Source organism: Eretmochelys imbricata, chromosome 7 (assembly GCF_965152235.1).
Source record: "Eretmochelys imbricata isolate rEreImb1 chromosome 7, rEreImb1.hap1, whole genome shotgun sequence".
Lineage (NCBI taxonomy): Eukaryota > Metazoa > Chordata > Testudines > Cheloniidae > Eretmochelys > Eretmochelys imbricata.
In genome coordinates, this window is record NC_135578.1 from 58,539,991 (window position 1) to 58,562,118 (window position 22,128).

Sequence of the window (22,128 nt, forward strand, 5' to 3'; positions counted from 1 at the left end):
CAAGGATGCACTCCATTGCAAGGGCAGGCCTGCATCTTTTGGAAGAGTGTAAGAATGAGTCTGTCCCTTGTGGAATAGGCTCCACTCACTGCTGGGTCAAAGCCAAATCATTCTTTGGGGGTTGTCATAACACAGGATCATCACCTGCATGAAAGAGTCTTGATGATGAGGGGGCAGGGGCCAAAAATCTTTATGAAGCTGCTTCAGCTGTCAAGGTGAAACAAACAGAGCTGTTGGCTCTTCCAGCACGTATGGGTACCCCCAAAAAATTAAGTAAACCAAGCTCCCTCCTTTATGTCCCTGGAGCATGAAAGCCTAGAACAGCAGCCTCGTTCAAACCTCAGTAGGAGCTCATCTCCCCCAGTCTGTAGCTGTTTCTTTTTGTGATAGTGTCTTGGCTCCCGTAGGAGCAGAGGTGTGTGTGGGGGGGAAGGAAGAAAGTGGTGGTACCTCCCAACACCACAGCTGTTAAATGGCATAGAAATGCACAAAAAAATGCCCCTCCTCTTTCTTGCATGCTTTGATCAGCTGTGAATGGCTAACATTGGAATTGTCATTGTTAGGCTTCAGTGTTAACACCCACTGAGCAGCTCCTCCAGCTAGGGTTTCAAATGGCCTGCAGCCTGTGACAGACACCACTGCAGTGGTTAATGGACAGACTGAACTGAACATGTCCTGCGCAACCATAAGGGTTAGCGGCATCTTTACCAATCTAAAGCACAGTATAGGAACTGGATAGTATGTATTAAGGAGAAGTTTATGCACACGGTAGCCAGCAGGGGACAGTATTGGCTCCCTGAATTGCCTTGTCAGCCCAGTCTGACTTGTGTAAGTGAAACCACCACTTCATGTAACAGAGGCTGCTATGCAGGTGCCAGAGAGTAATGGAGGAAGACTGGATGGTTCATCTGGGATTTGGGAGAGAGCTTCAGTTCCCTGCTCTGCCATCGCCTTCCTGTGTGACCCTGGACAAGTCACTTAGCCGCTCTGTGCATCAGTGCAGTGGGGTCGGTAGTACTTCCCTGCCTCACAGGGCAGTGTGAGGATAAATACATGAAGGACGGGGCGGTGCCAAGTTACTGTCGTGATGGGGGCCATAGATGTAAAACATCACAATTTGGTTGCTATGTCTGTGGATCAAGTGCCACAGAGAGGAAAATCTGCTCACATTATGGAGCGGTCTCCTTGATTGTCACTGGAGATGCCAGTACAATATGTATCGCTCCTGCCTTTGCTGTCTAGTCACAGGAGGGATTTGTTTTATGACAATGTTGTAGGAAAAGTGGCCTGAAATGACCAAGGAGCCACTTCAAATGTTCCTGATACATTGAATTTAAAAAAACTGGATCCTAATTCCCCTGGGTGCGTGTCAGGTGGCTGGAATGGAGTCAGATGAAACAATTGCCAAGGCAAAATGCTGACAAGTACGGCTCCTTTTCAGGCCCTGCAGATGGCAGGCTACTCCCAGGAACGAGCAGTTGGTCGACAGCTCTTTATAGTACTGCGCTGGGGCAGAGGCTGGGTGTGGAAAGGCCGTTGCTGGCAGGGGAGGGGGTGTGTGGCTGTTACTTCAGCAATTTCACACTGAGCCATGTTTTAAAGCAGTGGTTCTCAACCAGGGTATGCAGAGGTCTTCCAGGGGTAGATAAACTCATGTGCCTAGTTTTACAACAGGCTACATAAAATTGTATCTGCATCTGATCTGCAGAGATAAAGTGGATAGCTGCAGATTTGCAGAGCTCTATACATAAAAAGCACTAGCAAAGTCAGTAGAAACTAAAATTTCATACAGGCAATGTCTTTATATATTACACCTTGAAATGTAAGTACGGTACGTATATTCCAATTGATTTATTTTATAATTCAGTGATAAATGAGAAAGTCAGCGTGTTGTCAGCAATAGTCTGCTGTGACACTTATGTATTTTTATGTCTGATTTTGTAAGCAAGTAGTTCTGAAGTGAGGTGAAACTTGGCGACACACAAGCCAAATCAGACTCCTGACAGGGGTACAGTAGTCTGGGAAGGTTGAGAGTCACTGTTTTAAAGTATCCAGCGTGGTAACAGAAGCTGCCCTCCTGCCAGAGCCTAGCAAGGTTTGAGTGTTTGGCAGAGGAAGGGGTTTCACTTTGCTTAACTCATTTGCCACACGTTCATCACTGTGGGAAGGGGAATGGTGGGATGGGTGTACACATGAGCCAAAAGGAAACAAAGCGGCATGGACTAGCTAAAGGAGAAAAGCATGCCTCTCCTGCTGGTTACAGGGGGGAAGGCTGGGTTGGCACAGGGGAAGCTAAATGTAATCCATCAAGTCTTTGAAAAGCCTGTTAGGGAGAGGAAACTCAAAAGCGTGATAGACCCTGGGCAGCTCTGAAAATCCTACAGCAGCCCCAGCACTGTAACCTTACCCAAAGCATCCCTTGGGCCAGCTCACCCAGCCCTCGTCGGGGCTAGCAGTGCCGACCCCCTCTTTTTTTAGCCTCCTCTGCTGCCAATTTCTCCTATGCGGGCTACTGAAACTGTTGGGGCAGAACAGAGTGAAGAATGGGGCATGTTGCACCCAGCCAAGGGGAGCTCATGATGCTCAGGTGACGTCAGTGACAATGTGCAGGGTGCACATGGTCCTGGGGTCAGGACCCAGCACTGCACTGCGGTGGGCAGTTGGGCCCCCCCTCAATATTGGTTGGAAGCTGGTGCCCTCTCTCCATGTCTTAGCAGTGGGGCGGGGGGGACAGCTGATACAAACTTCCTTGTTGACAGCCACAGCCACACCCAGGACTGAATAGATTTGTCACCTCTAGCTCGGAGAGTGGCATTCCCCAGAGGAGAACTGGGGTAAATTGGCAAGGAACAGACTCTCTCTCTCTTCCATTAGAGCTGTTCAGAGAATAGCAGCCTTCAAGTACCAGTGGGTCAGTCAGGTCCCTTTAGGCCTACATTCAAAACTATTCTTCTACTGCCATAACCGCTCTGGTAGTTTCAATGCTGTGGCCTTTAACTAACAAGGGCTTATTCATTTAAAACAAAAGCAAGAAGGAGGTTAGAAATCTCTCTCATCTCCCCATGTTGAGCTTCATTACTACAATTATTGGTAAAGTCGTCGTTTCAGAACGAAGAAGAGAGAAGAGCCTGGCTGCAGAGGACCCTTGTGGCCAGATGTGTTTAGTTCAAGCTCCAGGGAGGTTGCCCCTCCAAGATATTTATTAATCACATATTTTATTAAGTCACATTTGGTGCAAATAATAATATTTCGAGTCATAGTTTGGGCATGGCCGGGTTGGGGGTTAGAAATTGGGTGACTAATGAAGGCATGTGAAAGTCTGACACTTCGAGTGCTTGTCGGCTAGTTTTGCAAAACCCCTTCATAAAATAATACCACGTACAGGAATAAGAACTTTCACCAAGCAGATTTTTAAACAAATTTCATGAAGATTGGAAAACCTGCCAAGTTCAACTTGATTCATCACGAGCTAAATCCGCTGCCAGGCTAGCGGTGTCGTCTCCTCCACAGGAACTGTGCGTGCTCCTTCAGCTCCAGCCAGCCTGCCTGCCGCTCCCTTAGGCCATGGCAGCAGTGTTGGGAGCATTACTGTTGTCTCTGGACCAGCAAAGGGTGGCCCAGTAAAGCCAAAGACAGGGCTGTGACAGAGTTGTCCCTTTGACATTAGGAAAGAGAGGCCCAGCTCTCTGCAATTTGGGGTCTACAGTTTCAAGCACTGCCTTTAGCAGTCAGTTTCCCTGACAGCCCAAATACTATAGCATATGTAAACAAAACAACATAGCAAAAATCCTTAAGAGCAGGGACTCACTGCAAAAATACTCATGATGCACGAGTAACCCAGAACAAAATGACTTGTGCTGGAATTAAAAAACACGGTCGCTAGTGTACTTCTGCTGCCTTTACTTCGCCACTTTAGCTCCCCGGCTTGCAACAGTCAAATTTCCTAATGTCGAAAAAAACTCTTCCATTTCTGTCTGCAGGAGCTGGTTTCTCTTTTCAGCATCTTCACGCGCACGCTCAGAATTCCTCAGTTTGATCTCCAGCATTGTGTATTTCTTTCGCTCCTGGTCCAACTCCTCTTCCAACCTTGTCACTCGTTTTCTCAGGTCAGCGCTTGTTTCTTCAATTCTTAAAGCCAAGAGAAAACAAAGAGCATTTTAGTCTCGACAACTGCTACGGTGACTGCCATGAAATATACACGTTTGCCATATGACAGCTAGAACAAACATCTTAATGTGATGCCACCAACAGTGGGGTTTGTTATGGAGGTACCAACTATAACTTGGGAGGTAACGTTAAGTTTTGTATGTTGATCAATGGTTCAACCTCTCTTTTGGGTATACAAAGGACAGCGTGTCCTCCCCAAACTTACAGCACGGGCTTTGTGGGCAGACAATCAATCAACCTTCTCAGAATTTACAAATCAATCCATTCACGGGTTAGAGTAAAAATTAATTTAAGCAACTCTCATCTTTCTTCATGCCATTGCTTTTCCTTGTTGAGATACCTACAGGAATGTAACCAGCATTGGAAACCAGGAGTTCTAGACTCACTTCTATTAAGTCTATGCCCTTCAGAACCCTTATTAAGCAAAGAATCATAGCTCTCTACTCACTGATGGGAATGGAGCCCAAATCCCGTTCAATTAGAGCATGCTTTTGCATGAGAGGCAGCATGACTGTCTCTAACATGGGCCAGCTCATGTACAGGTCACCCACTGGTGACTTGTGCATAGCATAGTGCGTTATGCATCTCCCTGTGGTGACAGGTTCATATGAGATCGAATCCCGTGCTTTTGACTAAAATAGGTCTGAGTGTAGCTCCAGAGGTGAAACATATCCTTTAATGCTGGAGTTTTAAATCTTATTGATGGGGAAAGGAGTTGCAGTTGTGCATAATAAACATTTAATTTTTTAATGGCAAAAATAACTCTAGGAAGTTACATTAAAAAAAAAAACCTCCATCAGAAGAACATTAAGGTCGCAAAGTCAAGCACTCAAAAAGGCTAGACAGACGCTTTAATTCAGCCCCCTTGGGCTTATGCAGAATGATCCAATCTTTAATTACATGATCACTGACTATTTTTCCCTACAGCACACCTGCCTCATTCAGTGCACAGGCTGGACCTGGCTCTGCAAATGAAGCAGCTGTTAAATAATGAGGATAAAAACAACATATTAAACATGGCCCCATCTGTCAATCACACAACACCATCCACATCTTGCTCAGAACACAAACTAAATAATTTCCTCAGTGGTGTTTCTAGGGCATCTGTCACTAGAGTAGAGGGGTGCTTTGCCAACAACAATGAACTTCTCTTCACAGCACCTGTGGCTCAGGTGGGAACTCAGAACTCTGCTGTTAACAGAAGGGAAAACGGAGACAAAACCCCAGGGACTTATCTAAGGCTACACCATGAACCAACAGCCCAGGCAGGACTGGAACGCAGAACCTTGTGACTCTAAACCCTCTGCCTCATTAGAGTCAGGCATGCACAATGCTTGGTTTTGGGATCATTATAACTGTCACCATTCAGGGTACCTGCGCCTGTATTTCCCCTCACTGCTGCAACACGGGCACCCCGCCTCATGCTTCCGGCTCCCCAGCGGTCACCTCTGTGAGGGGAGACCTGCATCTCGCTCCCTGCTGACTGAGGTACTTCCAGGCTGCAGAGACAGGCTGCCCAAGCACATCTGTTTGTTTTCTCTTCAGAGACTGATAACGGGGATTGTTAATACTTCTAGGGTACCACACAGTTCTTCCTGTGCAAGCCTATTTTATTCTTAAGATAAAAGCACTACAGAGAAAGCAGATTAAAAGCAGTAGAAGAACCTACACATGTGCTAATAAGGTTACCAGAGAACTCCCCACCACCCCTCTATTGGGGGCTCTGGCAGGAGCAGTCTCAACTTTCATCCATGGGGTTTCCTCTGTGGTCACAAGTTCATCACAGCTTCTGCTCAGAACAAGTTTAGTCCACCCTTTACACAGTTCAGGGATTCTGACATGGAGTTTCCAGGAGCAGGTGATTAGTAGCAAATGGGTTTTCCTTTCCTCCCTAGGGCCCAGCTTCAAAAGGGTGGAGTCCAAGTGGGTCATTTGCATGGCCCTCACCCCCCAGCTATTTCCTAAGAAACCCACTTTACACACATTGTCCCAGAAAGTCTTTTGATGGTCCTAACATATACATTAGTTGAGTCCCTAGAAAAATTACATACAATCCACCACCATCATGAACAAGGGCATTTTCAACATCCAAGGCACACAATCCAATTCAATAAAACTTATCTAAACTCCATATGGTTTGTCCAGGACATACAGGGTACTGTCAGTCTGGCACAATAACAGCGCTATGATGTTTTTGACCCTTAAGTTATCAACACATTCTCTGAGCCTTAGCTCCATCTCCACCACGTTTGTGTCTGGGAACACAGTGGCCTACCAGTCATCTACCTAATAGTCTGCAACCCAGGTCTCCTTATGGGCCTACTTTGTAGCTTCATGTGTGAGTTAAACTCCAGCCAAGTCTCCTTGGGTTGGATGAACAGTTGCTCACAAGTATCTTTTGAATGCTCTTCTATGCAAGGAAACAAAGCTATTTCAAAGCAGTTCCATCACCTCCAATTAAGGACCACAGCCTTATCAACAGCACCTCCCATCAAAAATAACCGACAGACTTAAGAGTTGGCCAGGACACTAATCCTCCTCCACAGCCAGGTGATGGCCAACCACTGGCACCCTTTCTGTTCCCTACCCAGATGGCCCCAATGCCAAGGAAATCTTGCAGACCACTGCCTCGCTTGCTGAACAGACTGAGTGCTGGCCTGGCGGAGGGTCCTAGAGTTATAACTGGGAATATTCACATATGTCCTGAAACAAATAACGGTCCAAGGCAGTTTTCCTAGCACCCAGCAGATTAGCTAGGGAAGAAAATCCAGCTTCTGCTTTGGAAAAGCCCTGGAGAATTTAGAAGAAAACTCAAACCTTACTGCAGAATTTTTAACCATCCTATAGCACTGACGTGCCAATTAAATCCTCCACCCGCCCGCCACACCCTCGTGCGATTCTATAAAACAGCTGAAAAGCCTGCACTATGAGTCTCATTCTCAGCTAAAATACTAAATTACTTGAGTACCTTTCTATGCAGCCCTACAGCTTTCATCCCTATTACATTCTACAGGACTTTTCCATGAGGAAAGAATCTTTCCTGGAGCTGCTGCTATGCAGTCCTGGCTGTAGCTGTCCTTTCACCACCTGGCATTCTAATAGAGGGAGCCTGACCATTTTAACACCCGCAAATTGCTCTGGCACAGATTGTGCACAGGGCAGCTATAAAACCTGCCTCTTTCTGACTAAGAGTGAGTGAGAGAGAGAGAAAACAGGCAAACAGCAGCCCTTCCATCAACAGGGACTCCTGCCCCTGCCCCAGGCAGTGCGTTCACACACGCTCAGCTTCTCTTTGCGCCACAAAATAAAAGCGCAGAGTTCCTCATTAAACCATACCTTGCTACTGAGATGGAGCTCTGAAAACCACACAAGCACAACCACAGATCCAAAACAACCAGCCAGGAAAGAGGTTTTTAGACAAATGGATTTAATCCATCGCTTTTTCCTAAATAAATAAAGCAAGGAGGCATAGCCAAAATTCATCTAATTCCGCCAGGCTGCATGCCCATTTCTGCAAGCCTGAGCCACTGCTCCTGCAGAAGTGGGCACCTAGCTATGCAAATGGTTGCAGATGCACTCAGAAGGGGGGGGGCACCCAGTCACCCCCCTCCCACCCCAGCCCAGGCAGCCAGGCCAGCACTTAGTGTAGACTGGCAGCCAGTGCTTGGACTCCACATGCAGCATGCAAGAGTGAAGTCAGCTCAGGCTTTTCTCAGGAGAGTTATGCAAGATGGGTTAGCACTTTCCGAGACAGCATTCCCTCCTCTACCTTTACCTGGGCTTTAGTCTCTGCAATGGGGGAAAAGTGCTGCTCTGGGCGGCTGTTTTCCCCCATTCCCAGGCAACCCCCATTTTTCCCACCTCACCTGTTATCCACCCAGATGTTTTGCAGGGGGGACAGATGAAAGAGTTAAGATTTTGTTCCTCCCACATGCGTGGGGCCAACTTCAGCTCTCACTCACATGTGCACGAGTCCCTTGGATTGGGATGGGAGCTGTGTGCAAGCTGCTTGGTTTTGAAAGGAAAACTCTCTTCAAAGATGGGATGATTATTAACAACTCCAGCTTGGAAACCAGCATGGGCAGAGGCTCAGCAACCCATGTCCCAATCTGTAAGGGACCTGATGGCTGAGGAAAGCAGGCTGCACTAAAGAAGAAATGACCATTTCTCTGAGCATCTCTGAAGGGCTAAGTCACAATGCATAAAAGAAAGGAGCAAAGCCAGATTTCTAGCGAAGGAAACGTCTCAGCAAATGTGTGTATCTGTGTACTCAAAGAGGAGTCCCAGCCCAGAATGTCTAAGCTTTGAAAGTACAAGAACTAAGTTGTAAGTAGGGCTGGTCTAAAAATTGCAACTGAAATACATTCCTGCTGGAAAATGGGGCTCTGTCAAAAATCACATTTCCATCCCCTCCCACCCCGCCCCCAAGAAAAGATGGATTTTGGTGGAATTTTCCACAGGTAAAAATCTTAAACCAAAGCTTTTGTTTCAAGCTGGGCTGACAGTCTTTGCGTCAGGCTGAGCTGCCACAGTGCCTCATGGGAGTAGTAGTTCAGGTGCCCCATGCCCTCTTCCCCCCTGTGCGTTGGGCTCTCCAGCTGGACTACATCTCCCATGAGGTCAACAGACTGAACTAAAACCCCTCCAATGTCCACTGAAAATGACAAAATACTGGAATTTCCCACAGAACGGAAATCTCATTTTTCAGCTGTGGCTAACTGGAAGATATTAGAGATGAGAGCGAAGCCGGAACCAGTCACCACTGAGCTTTGGGGGAGATCAGATCCAGATCTGTATCTAAACTTCACAGCCCCTTCTCCTAAGCCAACCTCAATCCCCACGTTGCAGCTCAGGCGCATTGCGGCAGAACTGGGTCTATTCCCTGCTTGAAGCAGGAATGTATTGCTCAGACAAGGACAATGCTGCAGTGAGAGATCCCGCTCACAGCTGACAGTCGTGTTACCTTTTGATACTAGACTCATACTCAGTCCTCTGTTTGCTCAGTCCTGTCTTTAGCTCTGAAACCAGGCTCTGCAGAGCCCTGGAGCATTTGGCTGAGTCTTTGGAAGCAGCCGCCAGGTCACTCTGCTCGCTGCAGCTGCTGATGCACATTTCGAACCTTTCCATGCTGTTCTCCAGGTCCACAGTCTTGACCTCGCTCTGCGACAGCGAGCCCTGAGTGGCCCATTCCGTTTTGAGGGAGCTTAAAGCAGAGGAGTCACTGGCCCGGCAGGCCGGGCAGCTGCTGACAGAATCGACGACAGAGATCTCACAGGACGAGGTGGACCAGGCAGTGCTGGCGATGCTGTGCGCGCTCAGGGAGAGGCTGGAGGAGGGGACGTTGTCGTAGGTGGAGAGTCTTTGGGGTGAACCTGAGTCTTTCACCCGCTCCCCAGAGGACGTCCGGCGGTGGCCTCGGAGAGAGTACAGTCCATTCATCAGCCAGTTCCCGCTGGAGGAGAGATTAGGAATGTCTAAGGACGAGCTACCCAGCTTGGGGCTGACAGACCTTGCCCCCTGTTGCCGGAAGGAGTACTTCCAGGTGGGTAGTGTCTGCACCCTCTTGCTGGGGCTGGTGGCAGGCTGGGTGGCTTTGCTGCTGTGCTCCTGAGGGGCGTTTTTCGCCAGCAAGCTGGGCGTGGCGTCCGGCGCCATGGCACTGCCAGAAGGCAAGTCGGCAGGGCTGGAGGTGCTCTTCTCCGACCTGCTCTCCTCCCCATCTTCCTCGGAGATCCACTCCGCCATGCTGCGCTGCAGCACAGAGCGGGCTTCGGGCTGAGCCCCGGCCACATCAGCCTGGGAAATGGCAAAGATGTGTCCGTGTTCACTTATCAACACCGTCATCAAGTGCTGGACCAGCGAGGTGCCTGAGGGGAGAGAATAGAGGCAAGAACTTAATGCGAGAAACAAGAAGGCCTTGGATATTCGTTTTCTATCTGAAAGAAACCCCCGGGCTCTTCAGGGGCATGTCCTTGAGCACCAAGCACAATGGGTCTCTATAAGCAATACATAGCAAGGACTCTGGCCACCTTTCCTTCAAGGACTGCAGAAGGGGAGTGAGTATCATTGTTCCCATTATTAGAAAGGGGAGAAATGAGGCACAGAAGACCCTGATCCAGACCAGTTACCACAATACAGATCATTAACTTCCAGTCCCCCTTGCCCTAACCACTAAACCATGCTTCCTCCCCTAGTTAAGCAAAGAATCCTGGAGAGAGCTTGACACCAGTGTAATTTTCCTGTACATAGGTTATGTGGATGGGTGGATCCCCATATGTAAGCAGAACAAATGGTTTTCTGCACCATTCAATCCAAATACCTGTTTCTATACTTCTGTTCCAAATGGAGGAGTTGTGATCTTCAATCCTGTCCTGAAGTGTTAACCACCTGTGATGTCCCAACCTCAAAAGTGGCTGCTTTTCAAGATAGACAAAGTCACCCCTCATTTACATATCAGTTTGGAAAGTGCCATAGAAATAAGATTTTTAAATTACTGGAATAGATTCATTTTTGGTGTAACTCCATTGACTTCAGTTGAGTTACCCTACTTTAACTCATCAAAGTTGAGCAAAATACTCTATGCAGAATGTCAGAAAATTAACAATGGCCAATTCATAAGTGAGCTCTAATTGTTTTTTCAGCAGTGAAACAGAAACTAGTAGAAAAAGCCATTTATCAAAGTATTTTCTACCATATAAATGAGAAAATCACAATCAACAGCAATTTCATTAATTACAGTTTATCTTTTTTGTTGAAGATCAATGAAGAATAAGGCCAAACTTTTCAAATATGGGCACTTAAAAATATGTACTTACAACTATATAATAACAACAACTCAATAAGAGGCCTGATATTTTGAGATGCTGAGATCCTACAACTTCTATTGAAGTCCACAGGAGATGGGAGAACTAAACACTTATAAAAATCAGACTGCTTATTTGGTACCTAAACACGGATTCAGGGCCCCAACTTTAAACATTTCGGTTTCTATGTTTAAGAAAAGCCCCATTTTAAAGGTACATTGTTAATGGCTCAGAGTATTTCTCTGTATCTTTTTACACAGAACATAAGAATGGCTATACTGGGTCAGAGCAATGGTCCATCTAGCCCAATATCCTGTCTGACGGCAGCCAGTGCCAGATCCCACTTTACTCCTTGAGCTGAAGAGCAGCTATATTAGGCAGAATCCCTTCCCCCTTCCACCATTTATATCTAACTGATCTTTTGCCCTCAATGGACAGTAACATAAAGCATCCCTCATGTTGTCTGCTTAGGACTCGACATGTATTCTTTCCAAACATGGTCACAGGCTGCAAAGTTTAGAGCGCGATCCCAGCTTTTCTCCAGGTTGGAGATATTTGAATCCAGGATTCCGGTTCAAGTCAGTATCTAATTACTTCATTTGACAGTTTGAGAAGAGTGCACCCAAGTAAGGAACCTGTGGAAATGTACATACAGTATAAACACTATGATCAGCAGCTGAGCTCCGTAACATGCCCTGGGTCGTCATCACCTGGGCCCTCTGGCTCTAAAAGCATGGGACTCAGCTCACTGACCTAGGTCTGTCAGCTGAGGCAGGAGACGCTATAGCAGGAGACGCTATAGCAAGGGCCCATCATCCTCTGTGTGTGGTCCAGCCACCATTAGAGAGGGACAGAGTACCCCAGTGAGTGGGTGTGGGTACACCTAATCACCCATGTGAGCTTGGGGAATAATCCCAACATGTGCAGCTCAACACAAAGCACAGGGTCTCAGAGACATTCCCCTTTAAGTTAAGTGTCAAAGTTACTGCTGGTAACATGGCCTATATCCTCTTGCTTGGCCTCCAGCCACTAGCGGGCAGTGGTATTTGTCGGACACACCGGGTGAAGTTGGGCCCATAGCAAGCTGAGCCTTAACCTCCTAGGCCTCCATTCATAGAGTGGGAGACCTGAAGGAACCATTGTGGTCATCTAGTCTACTCCCCTGTGTAACACAGGCTCAAGAACTGTCCCCTACTAATTAAGGAGGGTGCCCACTCTCTGTGTCTTTAGGAAGCTCATTTGGACCTTGGACTAAAGGCAGCTCCTTTTCGGAGGATGAGAATGACTGTTTTAGCCGAAGTAATTCCATCACACATAGCACACTTCCCCTGACACTCCTGGAGTTCAGAACAGAGCAAGGGGCAGATTTCAGCCACTTTGCAATTAGCATCTTGGTGCCCGACGTTGGATGGCGCCAGCAGAACTGTCCCTGTTGCTCAGCCTCTGCATTGGTTGCACGTGTCTTGCTGAGATGTGCACCACCGTGATTGTAGACCACAGTTCCACGGAGCAGTAGGCTGTTCCTCGGCTCTGAAGCAGAACTGCAGCCAGAGAAAGCGCCCAAGACCTTTGTTGGCCCTTGAGGAGGTGGATATTTCAAGCTTTGGATGCTGGGACATGCTTCAGAGATGGGGAATTTTGTATGTTTGTGACAGAGACTTGTACAGAGCAGGGAGCGTCTGATGCCATACAGCTCATTGTTTTCTGATTAGTTTTATGCAGCCTCCTTCCTTTTTGAATAGCCTCTCTGATTTCTCTCGTGGGTCTAATAAAAGCAGAGGGCTGGGTGAGGAGACGATGTAGCTGACAATGTACATTACAGGTTTCTGTAAGAGGGTGGGTGTAATTATACACTGAGAAAGGCATAAGGGGAGGGAAAAGTAGCAAAAACAACCAACAGGAGATGTAAGAAGGTGCACAGTACAGCCAAGATGGCCTGAGGTATGTTGATTTACTGCTGAGTAACAAACACTGCCATTTACCACCATATCACATTGCCTCTGAACTTGGCTGAAGGGCCCACAGAATATGTTTGGAACACTATGATTGCCCTATATTCCAGAAATGATGCTTGGTAATAAATGCTTTGACCCAAGTCCCCATTTCTTGGCTACCAATGTCCAGCATCCCCAACTGAAGGGGCTCAACTTCAGAAGAAAAATGAGCAGATCATCACAGAACAAGAAAGAATTAAAGTGGGGAATTGCTTTTTAGGTGCTGATCATTGCCCGGTGCTTTGTGCCTGGGTTTCTCAGACAAATCCTTGGATCAGCCTTCATCAAACAACAGATATTTATAACTCCCCAACAGGACTAGGTCCCCGCTGGTGCTGATCCCAGTCACGGGAAGGAGAAAGTGTTCTGCATCCTAGGAGATCTGCACTTACATGGTCTTGAATGGACAAATCTGCACTCAGCTCAAATGGCAATGAAAATGTTATTCTTAAGATTATGCATTTGTACAGCAAGGTCTGCATGAGGGGTGTGATTCGGGTGGTGTGAACAGTCAGGCTAAAACTTATAACAAACGAGCAGCCACTTTATAACAGTCACTGTGCTGCTCTCAGAGTTTCATGGAAACAGGGAGAAAACTCAGATCTTCCTGCTCTGAAAACACAGGCCTCTACCACTGGAGCTACACAGTCAAGTAGTTCTAAATACGTCCACTAGCAGGGCAGTAGCACACACATGCGATACAGACCTGTCTGTGCAAGCCATCCTTGCGCTGGCTGGACCGACAGCAGTTACTGTGGATCTCGTACACTCAATATTGCCCCATCTGTGTTGAGATGATACCAGCCACACTGCCCCCCTGGGAAGAGCCCATGCCTTGGAAGCCCAGAGCATGTGGAAGAGGAGAAGTCTGGCTCCCCCACCCCCTGCCCACACTTTTCTCACAGCCTATTTCACCCCATCATGCCACGTTCCATTCTCCCCAGCTCAGCAATCCCTGCAGTAGATTGCAAGAAGGATGCCCTGCATGCAGTGAAGAGCCAGCTGCAGTGCAGCCAGATATTTGTGGGCGCTTTTCTCTTTCTAGCTGAGCCACAAACACAGGAAAGGGACATCCTCTCGGTGGGACTGGCTTTATGAGCCAGCGTCAGGAACGACTCCATAGTTATGGCTGCGTCCAGGCTTCCGTTCTAAGCTCTGTTTTCTGCCCTCCTCATTTTGAATTGAAGCAACCGATTTGTTTGGGACATGTCAGGAACAGAATTTTTCTAGGGATTTTGTAAAGTTTAAGATTAAAGACTTTTAAAGGCAAGTTGATCCAAAACTAACAGTGATTTTAAACTGATGCCCTGGGTCTTGCCTTTGTCCCACATGTTCTCAGCACAGCAAGCATTTTGGAAGCCCACGCTTGGAAGGGTACATCTACACTGCAGCTGTGAGGCATATTTCCAGCTAAGAGAGACCTACGCGCACTCTCTCTGCTCAAGCTAGCACCTAAAAATAGCAATGGCACTGGCCGGCTGAGTCCAACCTGAGGTACATACTCCCATATTACCTCACTGCAGAGGTGATATGGGAGGCTGTTCCAAGTGCTAAGGGAAATGGTGTGCCCCATGCAGAGGCATTGACTGAGAGGATGCCCAGCTTGCTGCCAGTGATGGCTCCCCCCATGACATTATCTGTAGTGTATATGACAAATGGCATCTTATTTCTGGCAGCAACACTTTACAAGCGGCTTCCCTGCGGGTCCAGAACATGGCCCCCTCTCCTTAATGAGAGCACCTACCCTCCATGATGGTGACTGGATCTTCCATTTTGGGCCGCAGTATATTTGGGCCGAACACCGTAGCGAGGTTCTGGACGCTCATCTTGTTCACACTGGAGTGAGCCTGAACTTCATCGAGGAATCTTCAGGAGCCCCCAGAAAAAAGAAAACACAGCGAGAGAGAGAGAGGAGTAAATGGCACATGAAACCTTCCATCTCACTAGTTCCTTGTGCTCCTGTAGTCACCGGTTGTCTCTCGTCTCAGACTGTAAACTCCGTGGGCGGGAGCTGTCTGGATCTGTTCGTACAGCACTAAGCGCAGTGGGGTCCCGGGCCATAACCGAGGCTCCTCAGCGCTGCCACAGGACAAATATATAATAATAGTAACCCCAATTCCACTGGAACGTGGGAAGAGGAAAGGGCCAGCGGTCACTAGTGCTGCAGACATGGGACCATTTAATCTGTGTGAAAACTGAGGTTCTCGCCTCTTTTAACAAGGATCCACGATACACCACATCACCTGTAGGCGAAAGCTTTTCACAAAACAACCAGTCCATATCTGATCTCTCAGTCCTCAAAGGAAACCGACACAACCCCTTCAAAAGACAAGCTTGGGAACTTCAATTCATAACTCTGCTATACATCAAAAATCAGACACTTTATAAAGACTCTGGATTTATGGCTCAATCTGTAACCCCCCTCACCCTCCTTTGTCCTACGACTGTAGCAGCGTTAGCTGACCACTTCGCTTTGAATGGGCTGTTGCAATGTGTGTTAACTCCATGTCTGTCTAGCTGTGACACACTTCGGCCTGCTCTACACTACAGAGTTAGGGCAGGTCTCCACTACAAACTTGCATGTAATGCTTCTGGTGAAGACACTCTAAGCCATCGGCTTAATAACTCCAGAAGTTATGTCGGTAGGAGAAGCTCTACACAGGGGGTTAAGGTCAGTATAACTATGTCACTCAGGGGTGTGGATTTTTCACACCCTTGAGTGACACTTATACCAAAGTAAGTTCTAATGTAGACCTGGCCTTCGGTTGACACAAAGCTGCTTACATAGACCTATCTATGAAAGTGTCTACATGTAAATTTTGCTCCTGTCGACATAACTGTTCAGCTATGCCAATTTAATAACTCCATCTCCATGAGCTGCGTAGAGTCAATGTAGCTAGGTCGACACAGGGTTATCTATGCTGTATTACTTATGTCAACTGTTACGGTCTTTCAAGAGCCTTCCCACAATGCCCCACACTGACAGTACACTCAATACAAGCGCTCCTGGTGAGGATGAGCACCGCCAACACAAGGAGAAAAGTGTAGACCACACACAAGCAATGTAATTACTGTGGCGGCTGTATGCCGACCAAGTTAGGTCGACTTAATTTTGTAGTGTAGACATGGCCTGAGTACCTTTCCCAGACCTGAGGAAGAGCTCTGTGTAGCTCGAAAAACTGGTCTGTCTCACTAACAGAAGTTGGTCCAATAAAAGACATTACCTCACCCACCTTGTCTCTCCAGGAATTCACAATGGTAATTTGAGCAAATTCCTGCCGTTTCTTACCCAGGAACACGGCAGAAAGGAGCAAACCACCATTCCCAGAAGAACTGCCATTCTCACCACCCTTTTTGTTTTGTTTTTTAAATCATCTGAGGAAAAACAAAATTCATTTTTGTGGAAAAGGGTGAAAAAACTGAGGTGAAAAGCCTTCCCCCCCCCCAAAGTCTTGCTATCTTACAGTATGGGGGATGCTCTATTTAGATTGTAGAGAGACAAGGTGGGTGAGGTGATATCTTTTATTAGACCACTTTCTGTTGGTGAGAGAGACAGGCTTCTGAGCGTGCACAGAGCTCTTTCTCAGGGTGGAGAACCGTACTCAGAGTGTCATAGCCACACAGAAGATGGAACAGATTGTTTAGCATAAGTAGTTAATTAGACTGTAACCACTTTAGTGCAAGATCTGTCTGCTCCTCTGCATTAGCACAGTGTCTAGAGCAGTGTGGGCCCAGTCTTGGTTTGTCCCTAGGCACTACCATAACAAATGTGATTAATACCGAGGCCTATTGGCAGGGCACTGGGTGAGAGCAGCCTGTCCTCGAGATAAACCAAGCGGTTCATTTATCAGAACTGCATGAGCATTGAATCCACACACATATTTAAAGCAGGACTTTAGTTATATGCAAATTAGTTTCAAATGTGCAAATCGGCTCATTAAATCATTTGCATATGATGTCACATGAAGCCGAACAAAAATTGGCAGCTCTGGCATTCCTGGGCGCTAATTAATGCCACTTACTTGCATATGTATTTGAGGAGGTTGTAGTTTGCCTGGGGCAGGGTCTTCACCTGTTTAGCCAGCTCTCGGGTGCCCTACAGGAGGAGACAAACAACGAGAACAGTGATATAGAGCAGAGTGCAGCCTGGGCAAATCCTCTTCCCTCAGCCAAGCCCATGCCATAAGACACTGAAAGTGGGGTGCTCCATGGAACCTCAGGGTGGGCATGCCCTGTCACCCCCAGCAAACTGGTACCCCCCCAGGGTGGTGCACTCTACCTTGGGAAAGAGGAAGAGAGATAATGACATTGCAGATCTACCAGCTCCACCCTGTCTTCAAACGCACCCACCCCGGAGGAGAAGCTGGGTATGTGCAAGCCCCATGTGCTGGGCTCCAAGGATCTGCACTGTTTTGCTGCAGGCGATGGCTCCTCACCCCCAGGATGTTACCTGCTCAATGCTGCCTTCAAAACTCATAAGAATATAAGAACAGCCAGACTGGGCAGACCAATGTTCCATCTAGCCTAGTATCCTGTCTTCCAACAGTGGCCAAATGCCAGGTGCTTCAGAGGGAATGGGCAGAACAGGTAATCATCAAGTGATGCATCCCCTGTCGCCCATTCCCATTCTGGCAAATAGAGGCTAGGGAGCATGATTTTGCATCCCTGCCGATCCTGGCTAGACCTACCCTCCATGAACTTATCTAGTTCTTTTTTTGAACCCTGTTATAGTCTTGGTCTTCACAGCATTCTCTGGCAAGGAGTTCCAGAGGTTGACTGTACCTTGTGTGAAGAAATACTTCCTTTTGTTTGTTTTAAACCTGCTGCCTATTAATTTCATTTGGTGACCCCTAGTTCTTGTGTTGTGAGAAGGAGTAAATAACACTTCCTGATTTACTTTCCCCACACCAGTCATGATTTTATAGACCTCTATCATGTCCCCCCTTAGTCATCTCTTTTCCAAGCTGAAAAGTCCCAATCTTATTAGTCTTTCCTCAGATGGAAGCTGTTGCATACCCCTAATCATTTTTTTGCCCTTTTCTGAACCTTTTCCAATTCCAATAGCTCTTCATGTGCATAGCTGGGGGAGGGGGGCTAGAATTTGACCACCAATTTGCAAACTCAATTCCTGCCATCAATTTACGTAAGGAGGCACTGATCTGACAGCGAGATCCCCAGCTCTGTGACCCACTGGCACCTCCCCCCGACACTATCCAACCCTACTCTCTGCATCTCCCAATTTCACCAGCACAAATTCTGCCACTGGCCTTAGACAAGACACTGCACCTCGGTGACTCAGTTTTCCCACCTGTAACACAGCACTTACACCATCCCTGTCTTGCAGAGAAGCAGAACTCACTCCTGCCAATAATGACCCTTTGCACTTCCAGGATGTTTTCCATGAAAGAATCTCAAGGCACTGTACAGACACCAATGGATTTAGCCTCAACAGCCCCTGGAGAGGTAGGGAAGTATTATTCCCATTTTACAAGCAGGGAAACTGAGGCATGAAGAGGCAAAAGGACTCCTCCATGGCAACACTGTGGTAGAATCAGGAAAAGAATCCAGGAGTCCTGCCACCGAGTTTCATGCCTAACAGGCAGTTCTACTCTGAGCAGTGACTGCAAAAATGGCTTTGTGGGGCTTCTTGTTTAGTGCCTTTCTATGGGACTTGACCAAATGTGGTCACCTTATTAGTAAAGCTGGGGGACTGGGAAAAAACAAGCTGCGTGGTAGGGCACCACCTACTCCTGTAGCTTGCCCCTAGCCTGCCCCTAGGTCCCCATGAGCCGATGCGCACTGCATCCCCATGAAGCAGGGATACACACCTCTTGGAATATACACACCTTGTACACCCCCCCCTGCCCAATCTTGCCCCAGTTTGTGCAACAGAACCTCACTGGTTCTGCTGGAAAGTGACCGCTGCATCTGCATAGTAAGCAGCAGGAGTTATCTCTGAGCAGAGTACCTGGGCTGTTCCCCAGTCTGAAAACTCCTGCTTGGAATTTTCTGAAAAAACCACTCCATTGGGGAAAGAGAAAAGGGCGGGTGGGGGGAGAAGAAACACACTTGTGGTTTATGAAGTGAAACAAGCTACATGCTCTCCAGTTCACCACGTGAGCAGACTGATTCCTCCAGTAGAAAAAGCATATACTGTCCAAAATGAAGAGGTTGAAAAATTCTCTACATCAAGCACCAGTAGATACTGATCAAGTCACTAAACCTTTACTGCTTGAGTCAGCGCTCATTAAAGTCAATGGAAACTGCCCCATGGACTTCAATGGTTGGTGGACAGGCCTTAGCTAGTTATGATCTGCCCTTAGATACCAACACAATTTGACCATCTTATTTGCCTGCTTAGCTACCAGTTTGCTATGAACAGTGCAACTGATGGCTTGGCAGGAACGCAGGTTTTAAAAACGGACAACAGGCAACTGCTCCATTTTTCATACAACGAGCTGTGACAACCTTCTTCACCACCATAGATTTGGGGTAGACAGCTGGATTTTCACATTAAAATGTGAGGAGACAAGGCCTGTGATGTATTGCAACTTCCTCCGAGAGATTTAACAAACTCCCACACAGCAGACGGTTGGAAGAACAATTCCTTCTTGTGCTGATAGACCAGACGGTGCATTTGAGGACACTAAATTATGGATTATTAAGTAGTGATGGGAAAACTTAACAAAAAAAGAGGCTAGTTTTCACAGGTTAGGGAAAAACATTTGATAAGCTTCAGAAAATAGTCCAAAGAAAGAGAAAAACACCCTTCTTGTAATATTTCACTATTTCTGCTTCCATTCCCAGCCTAATCCAGTAAATTCCAAGACATGGAGTGCAGAGAAATCTAGTTATTAAAAAGAAAAAGTTAAAGGCCAAGATTTTCAAAAGTGACTAGTCGGGTGCTTTAATATCTGGAAGTCCAACTTGAGACACTTTAAAAGGGTCAGAGAAAACAGGTGCTTAGTACTTCCTGAAAATCAGGCTTGTTTAATGGTGTCAAAAACTGTGGCATACAAAATCACCAGTCACTTGTGAAAATGCCAGCCATAGATGTTTGAACCTCTGAAAAGGTTGGATTCAGATAAAGTTGTAGCTTGGGATGAAAGTTCAGCTCAGTTTTTAAGTTACTCTAAACAAGTTATTTTACCATATTTTTAGAGATGGGCCTGATCTACAAGCAATTGAACTAACAGGGCAAATTCTTCCCTGGCTTTCACTTTGTGCAACCCTATTCGCTTCAAAGGTATCGGTCAGGGCAGAATCCGGCTTTGTGTGTTGATAAATTGCTCCATGCCATGGCCCCACAGGACTGAGCAGAGAGCTTTGCAATGGGAGCTGCACCTGATCCTTCTCATCAGTTAGAGGGTTAGTTTGATGCAGGGCCCAAAGGCGGTAGACAGAGAAAATGGAGTTAGAAAGATAGCATCCACGGACCGATCACAATGCAGATATTTGGCAGATAAAACTTCTATCTTTACTGCTGCAGACTTTGCAGGAGCACTTGTCATTTTGTCACAAGCTGGCATCCATTGACAACGAGACCAACCTCTGCTGAAAGCCTGGGGCTAGCACCTCCACCACAGGAAAGTGTGAAAGCCATCTTCCTGAATGCAAACAGCGCCAGGCACAAATGGTCTAATAGCACTGGGCATGCGTGATGGTTGGGATTGTCCACGGGAGCCAGTTAGCTCCAGTACTCTTTCACTTACTAGTGCAGTGTGTTTTATCAATGGTTCAACCCTCTGGCATGACACTAATGTAAACTACCGTGTTTTGTACCAATCCCTACAGGAGACTGCTTCACAAGGACAGGTTTCAGGAATCTCCAAGGTGCAAAACAGACTAAGGCTAACATGAGAGCCCCCAGCTGGGCTAGGAGAACCAGGGTTTAGCAAAGCAACTCACATCTTTGCCCCAAATCTCCTTTTTAAATGTTCAAAATCATTTACTAGCTTATTCATTCCATGAATGCTGGGTTCCATTTGGAAATGGAGAAGCCAAAAATACTACCAGGAGAGCTCAGCCTGAACTCACATGATTTTTTAAAAAGTTTCAAAGTGTTCCCCCAATTTTTCATTCTCATGCACCTGGGCACTGCCCTGCCCTGCACTGGCTGGGACCAGAACCAAAGTGTCAAAATACCCTGAGAAAGAAAGATTGTGCTCCTGCCATTGTCCCATTTACAGCACTACAGCCATGCCAGCCATCGTTCAAGGACGCTCTTAAAAACCCGCCTGCATGATAGCCGCCACACTGGGGTTGTACCGGAGCTGAGGGGCCTCGATCAGTGTTGGAAGAGAAGCTGGGGAGCTCTGAGCAATCTGGATAACACACACAAAGTTTAGGACAGCTCCTGAGGCTGGTTTGCTGCAGTTGGTGAGGGCAGATGCATTGAGCAGTACTAAATGTTTTATATAACGATACCCATCTTTGCTCAAAACAGAACAGCGCAAAGGATCAGAGACATTTTTAGTGGCGTAAATTTTAAATGAAGAAAGTTTTTGGCCAAAAAATTTCAGTTCCCATGGGAAATTTCAAACGGCTTCAAAACCAACTTTTTGAAACAAAACAAAAGTTTTTGTTTCAATTTAACAGGTCATGATATTTTCAAGCAAAAGTTTTTTGTTAGTTTTGTTTTGAATTGACCTTTTGACTTAAAATATCAGTTGTTTTCAGTTTGAAACAAACTGAATGAAAAGACATTTTGACTTTTTAAGTCAAAACATCCAATTCAAAACAAAGATTTTCATTTCGTTCAGAAAAATTGAAAAACTGATGGCTGAAGTCAAAATGAACATTTGTTTTTGGGAGTATTGATTCAAAACAAATTCTGGTTTCAAATTCCCCAGGGGAAACCTGACATTTTTCATCAGAATCAACATTTTCCCCATGAAAAACTTCAGTTTCAATGAAACTGCATTTTTCAGAAAGAAAACCTTCCACACAAAGTTCAGCCAGCTCTATGGGCCAGTGCAGTGTTCCATGCTAAACTGTGCTATCGGCTCCACTGGGCACATAACGACTTTGGGGAAATCCCTGTCCGTGCTGTGTATGTTCCAGTTCCTTCAAGGAAACAACCCACACTGAGACTCCAAATCTTCTTGACAGCTCAGAAGTTGTGACAAGTGCATTTTCAGTAGTGGCTTAAAGAGACACCGCCA

The 22,128-nt window shown here is 46.7% G+C and overlaps 1 protein-coding gene across 1 annotated transcript in view; it reads right to left on the reverse strand.

Moving 5' to 3' along the window:
- Positions 1–3,408: 3,408 nt before the first annotated feature.
- Positions 3,409–22,128, reverse strand: part of ARHGAP22 (Rho GTPase activating protein 22) — a 206,032-nt gene continuing 187,312 nt past the window's right edge. Inside the window, exons 7-10 of the mRNA XM_077822828.1 lie at positions 16,987–17,060; positions 14,709–14,830; positions 9,131–10,034; positions 3,409–4,128 (exon numbers count right to left, since the gene is read on the reverse strand). Of these exons, the coding sequence (XP_077678954.1) occupies positions 3,900–4,128; positions 9,131–10,034; positions 14,709–14,830; positions 16,987–17,060 (1,329 nt within the window). The 3' untranslated portion in view covers positions 3,409–3,899. The remainder of the gene's footprint in view (positions 4,129–9,130; positions 10,035–14,708; positions 14,831–16,986; positions 17,061–22,128) is intronic.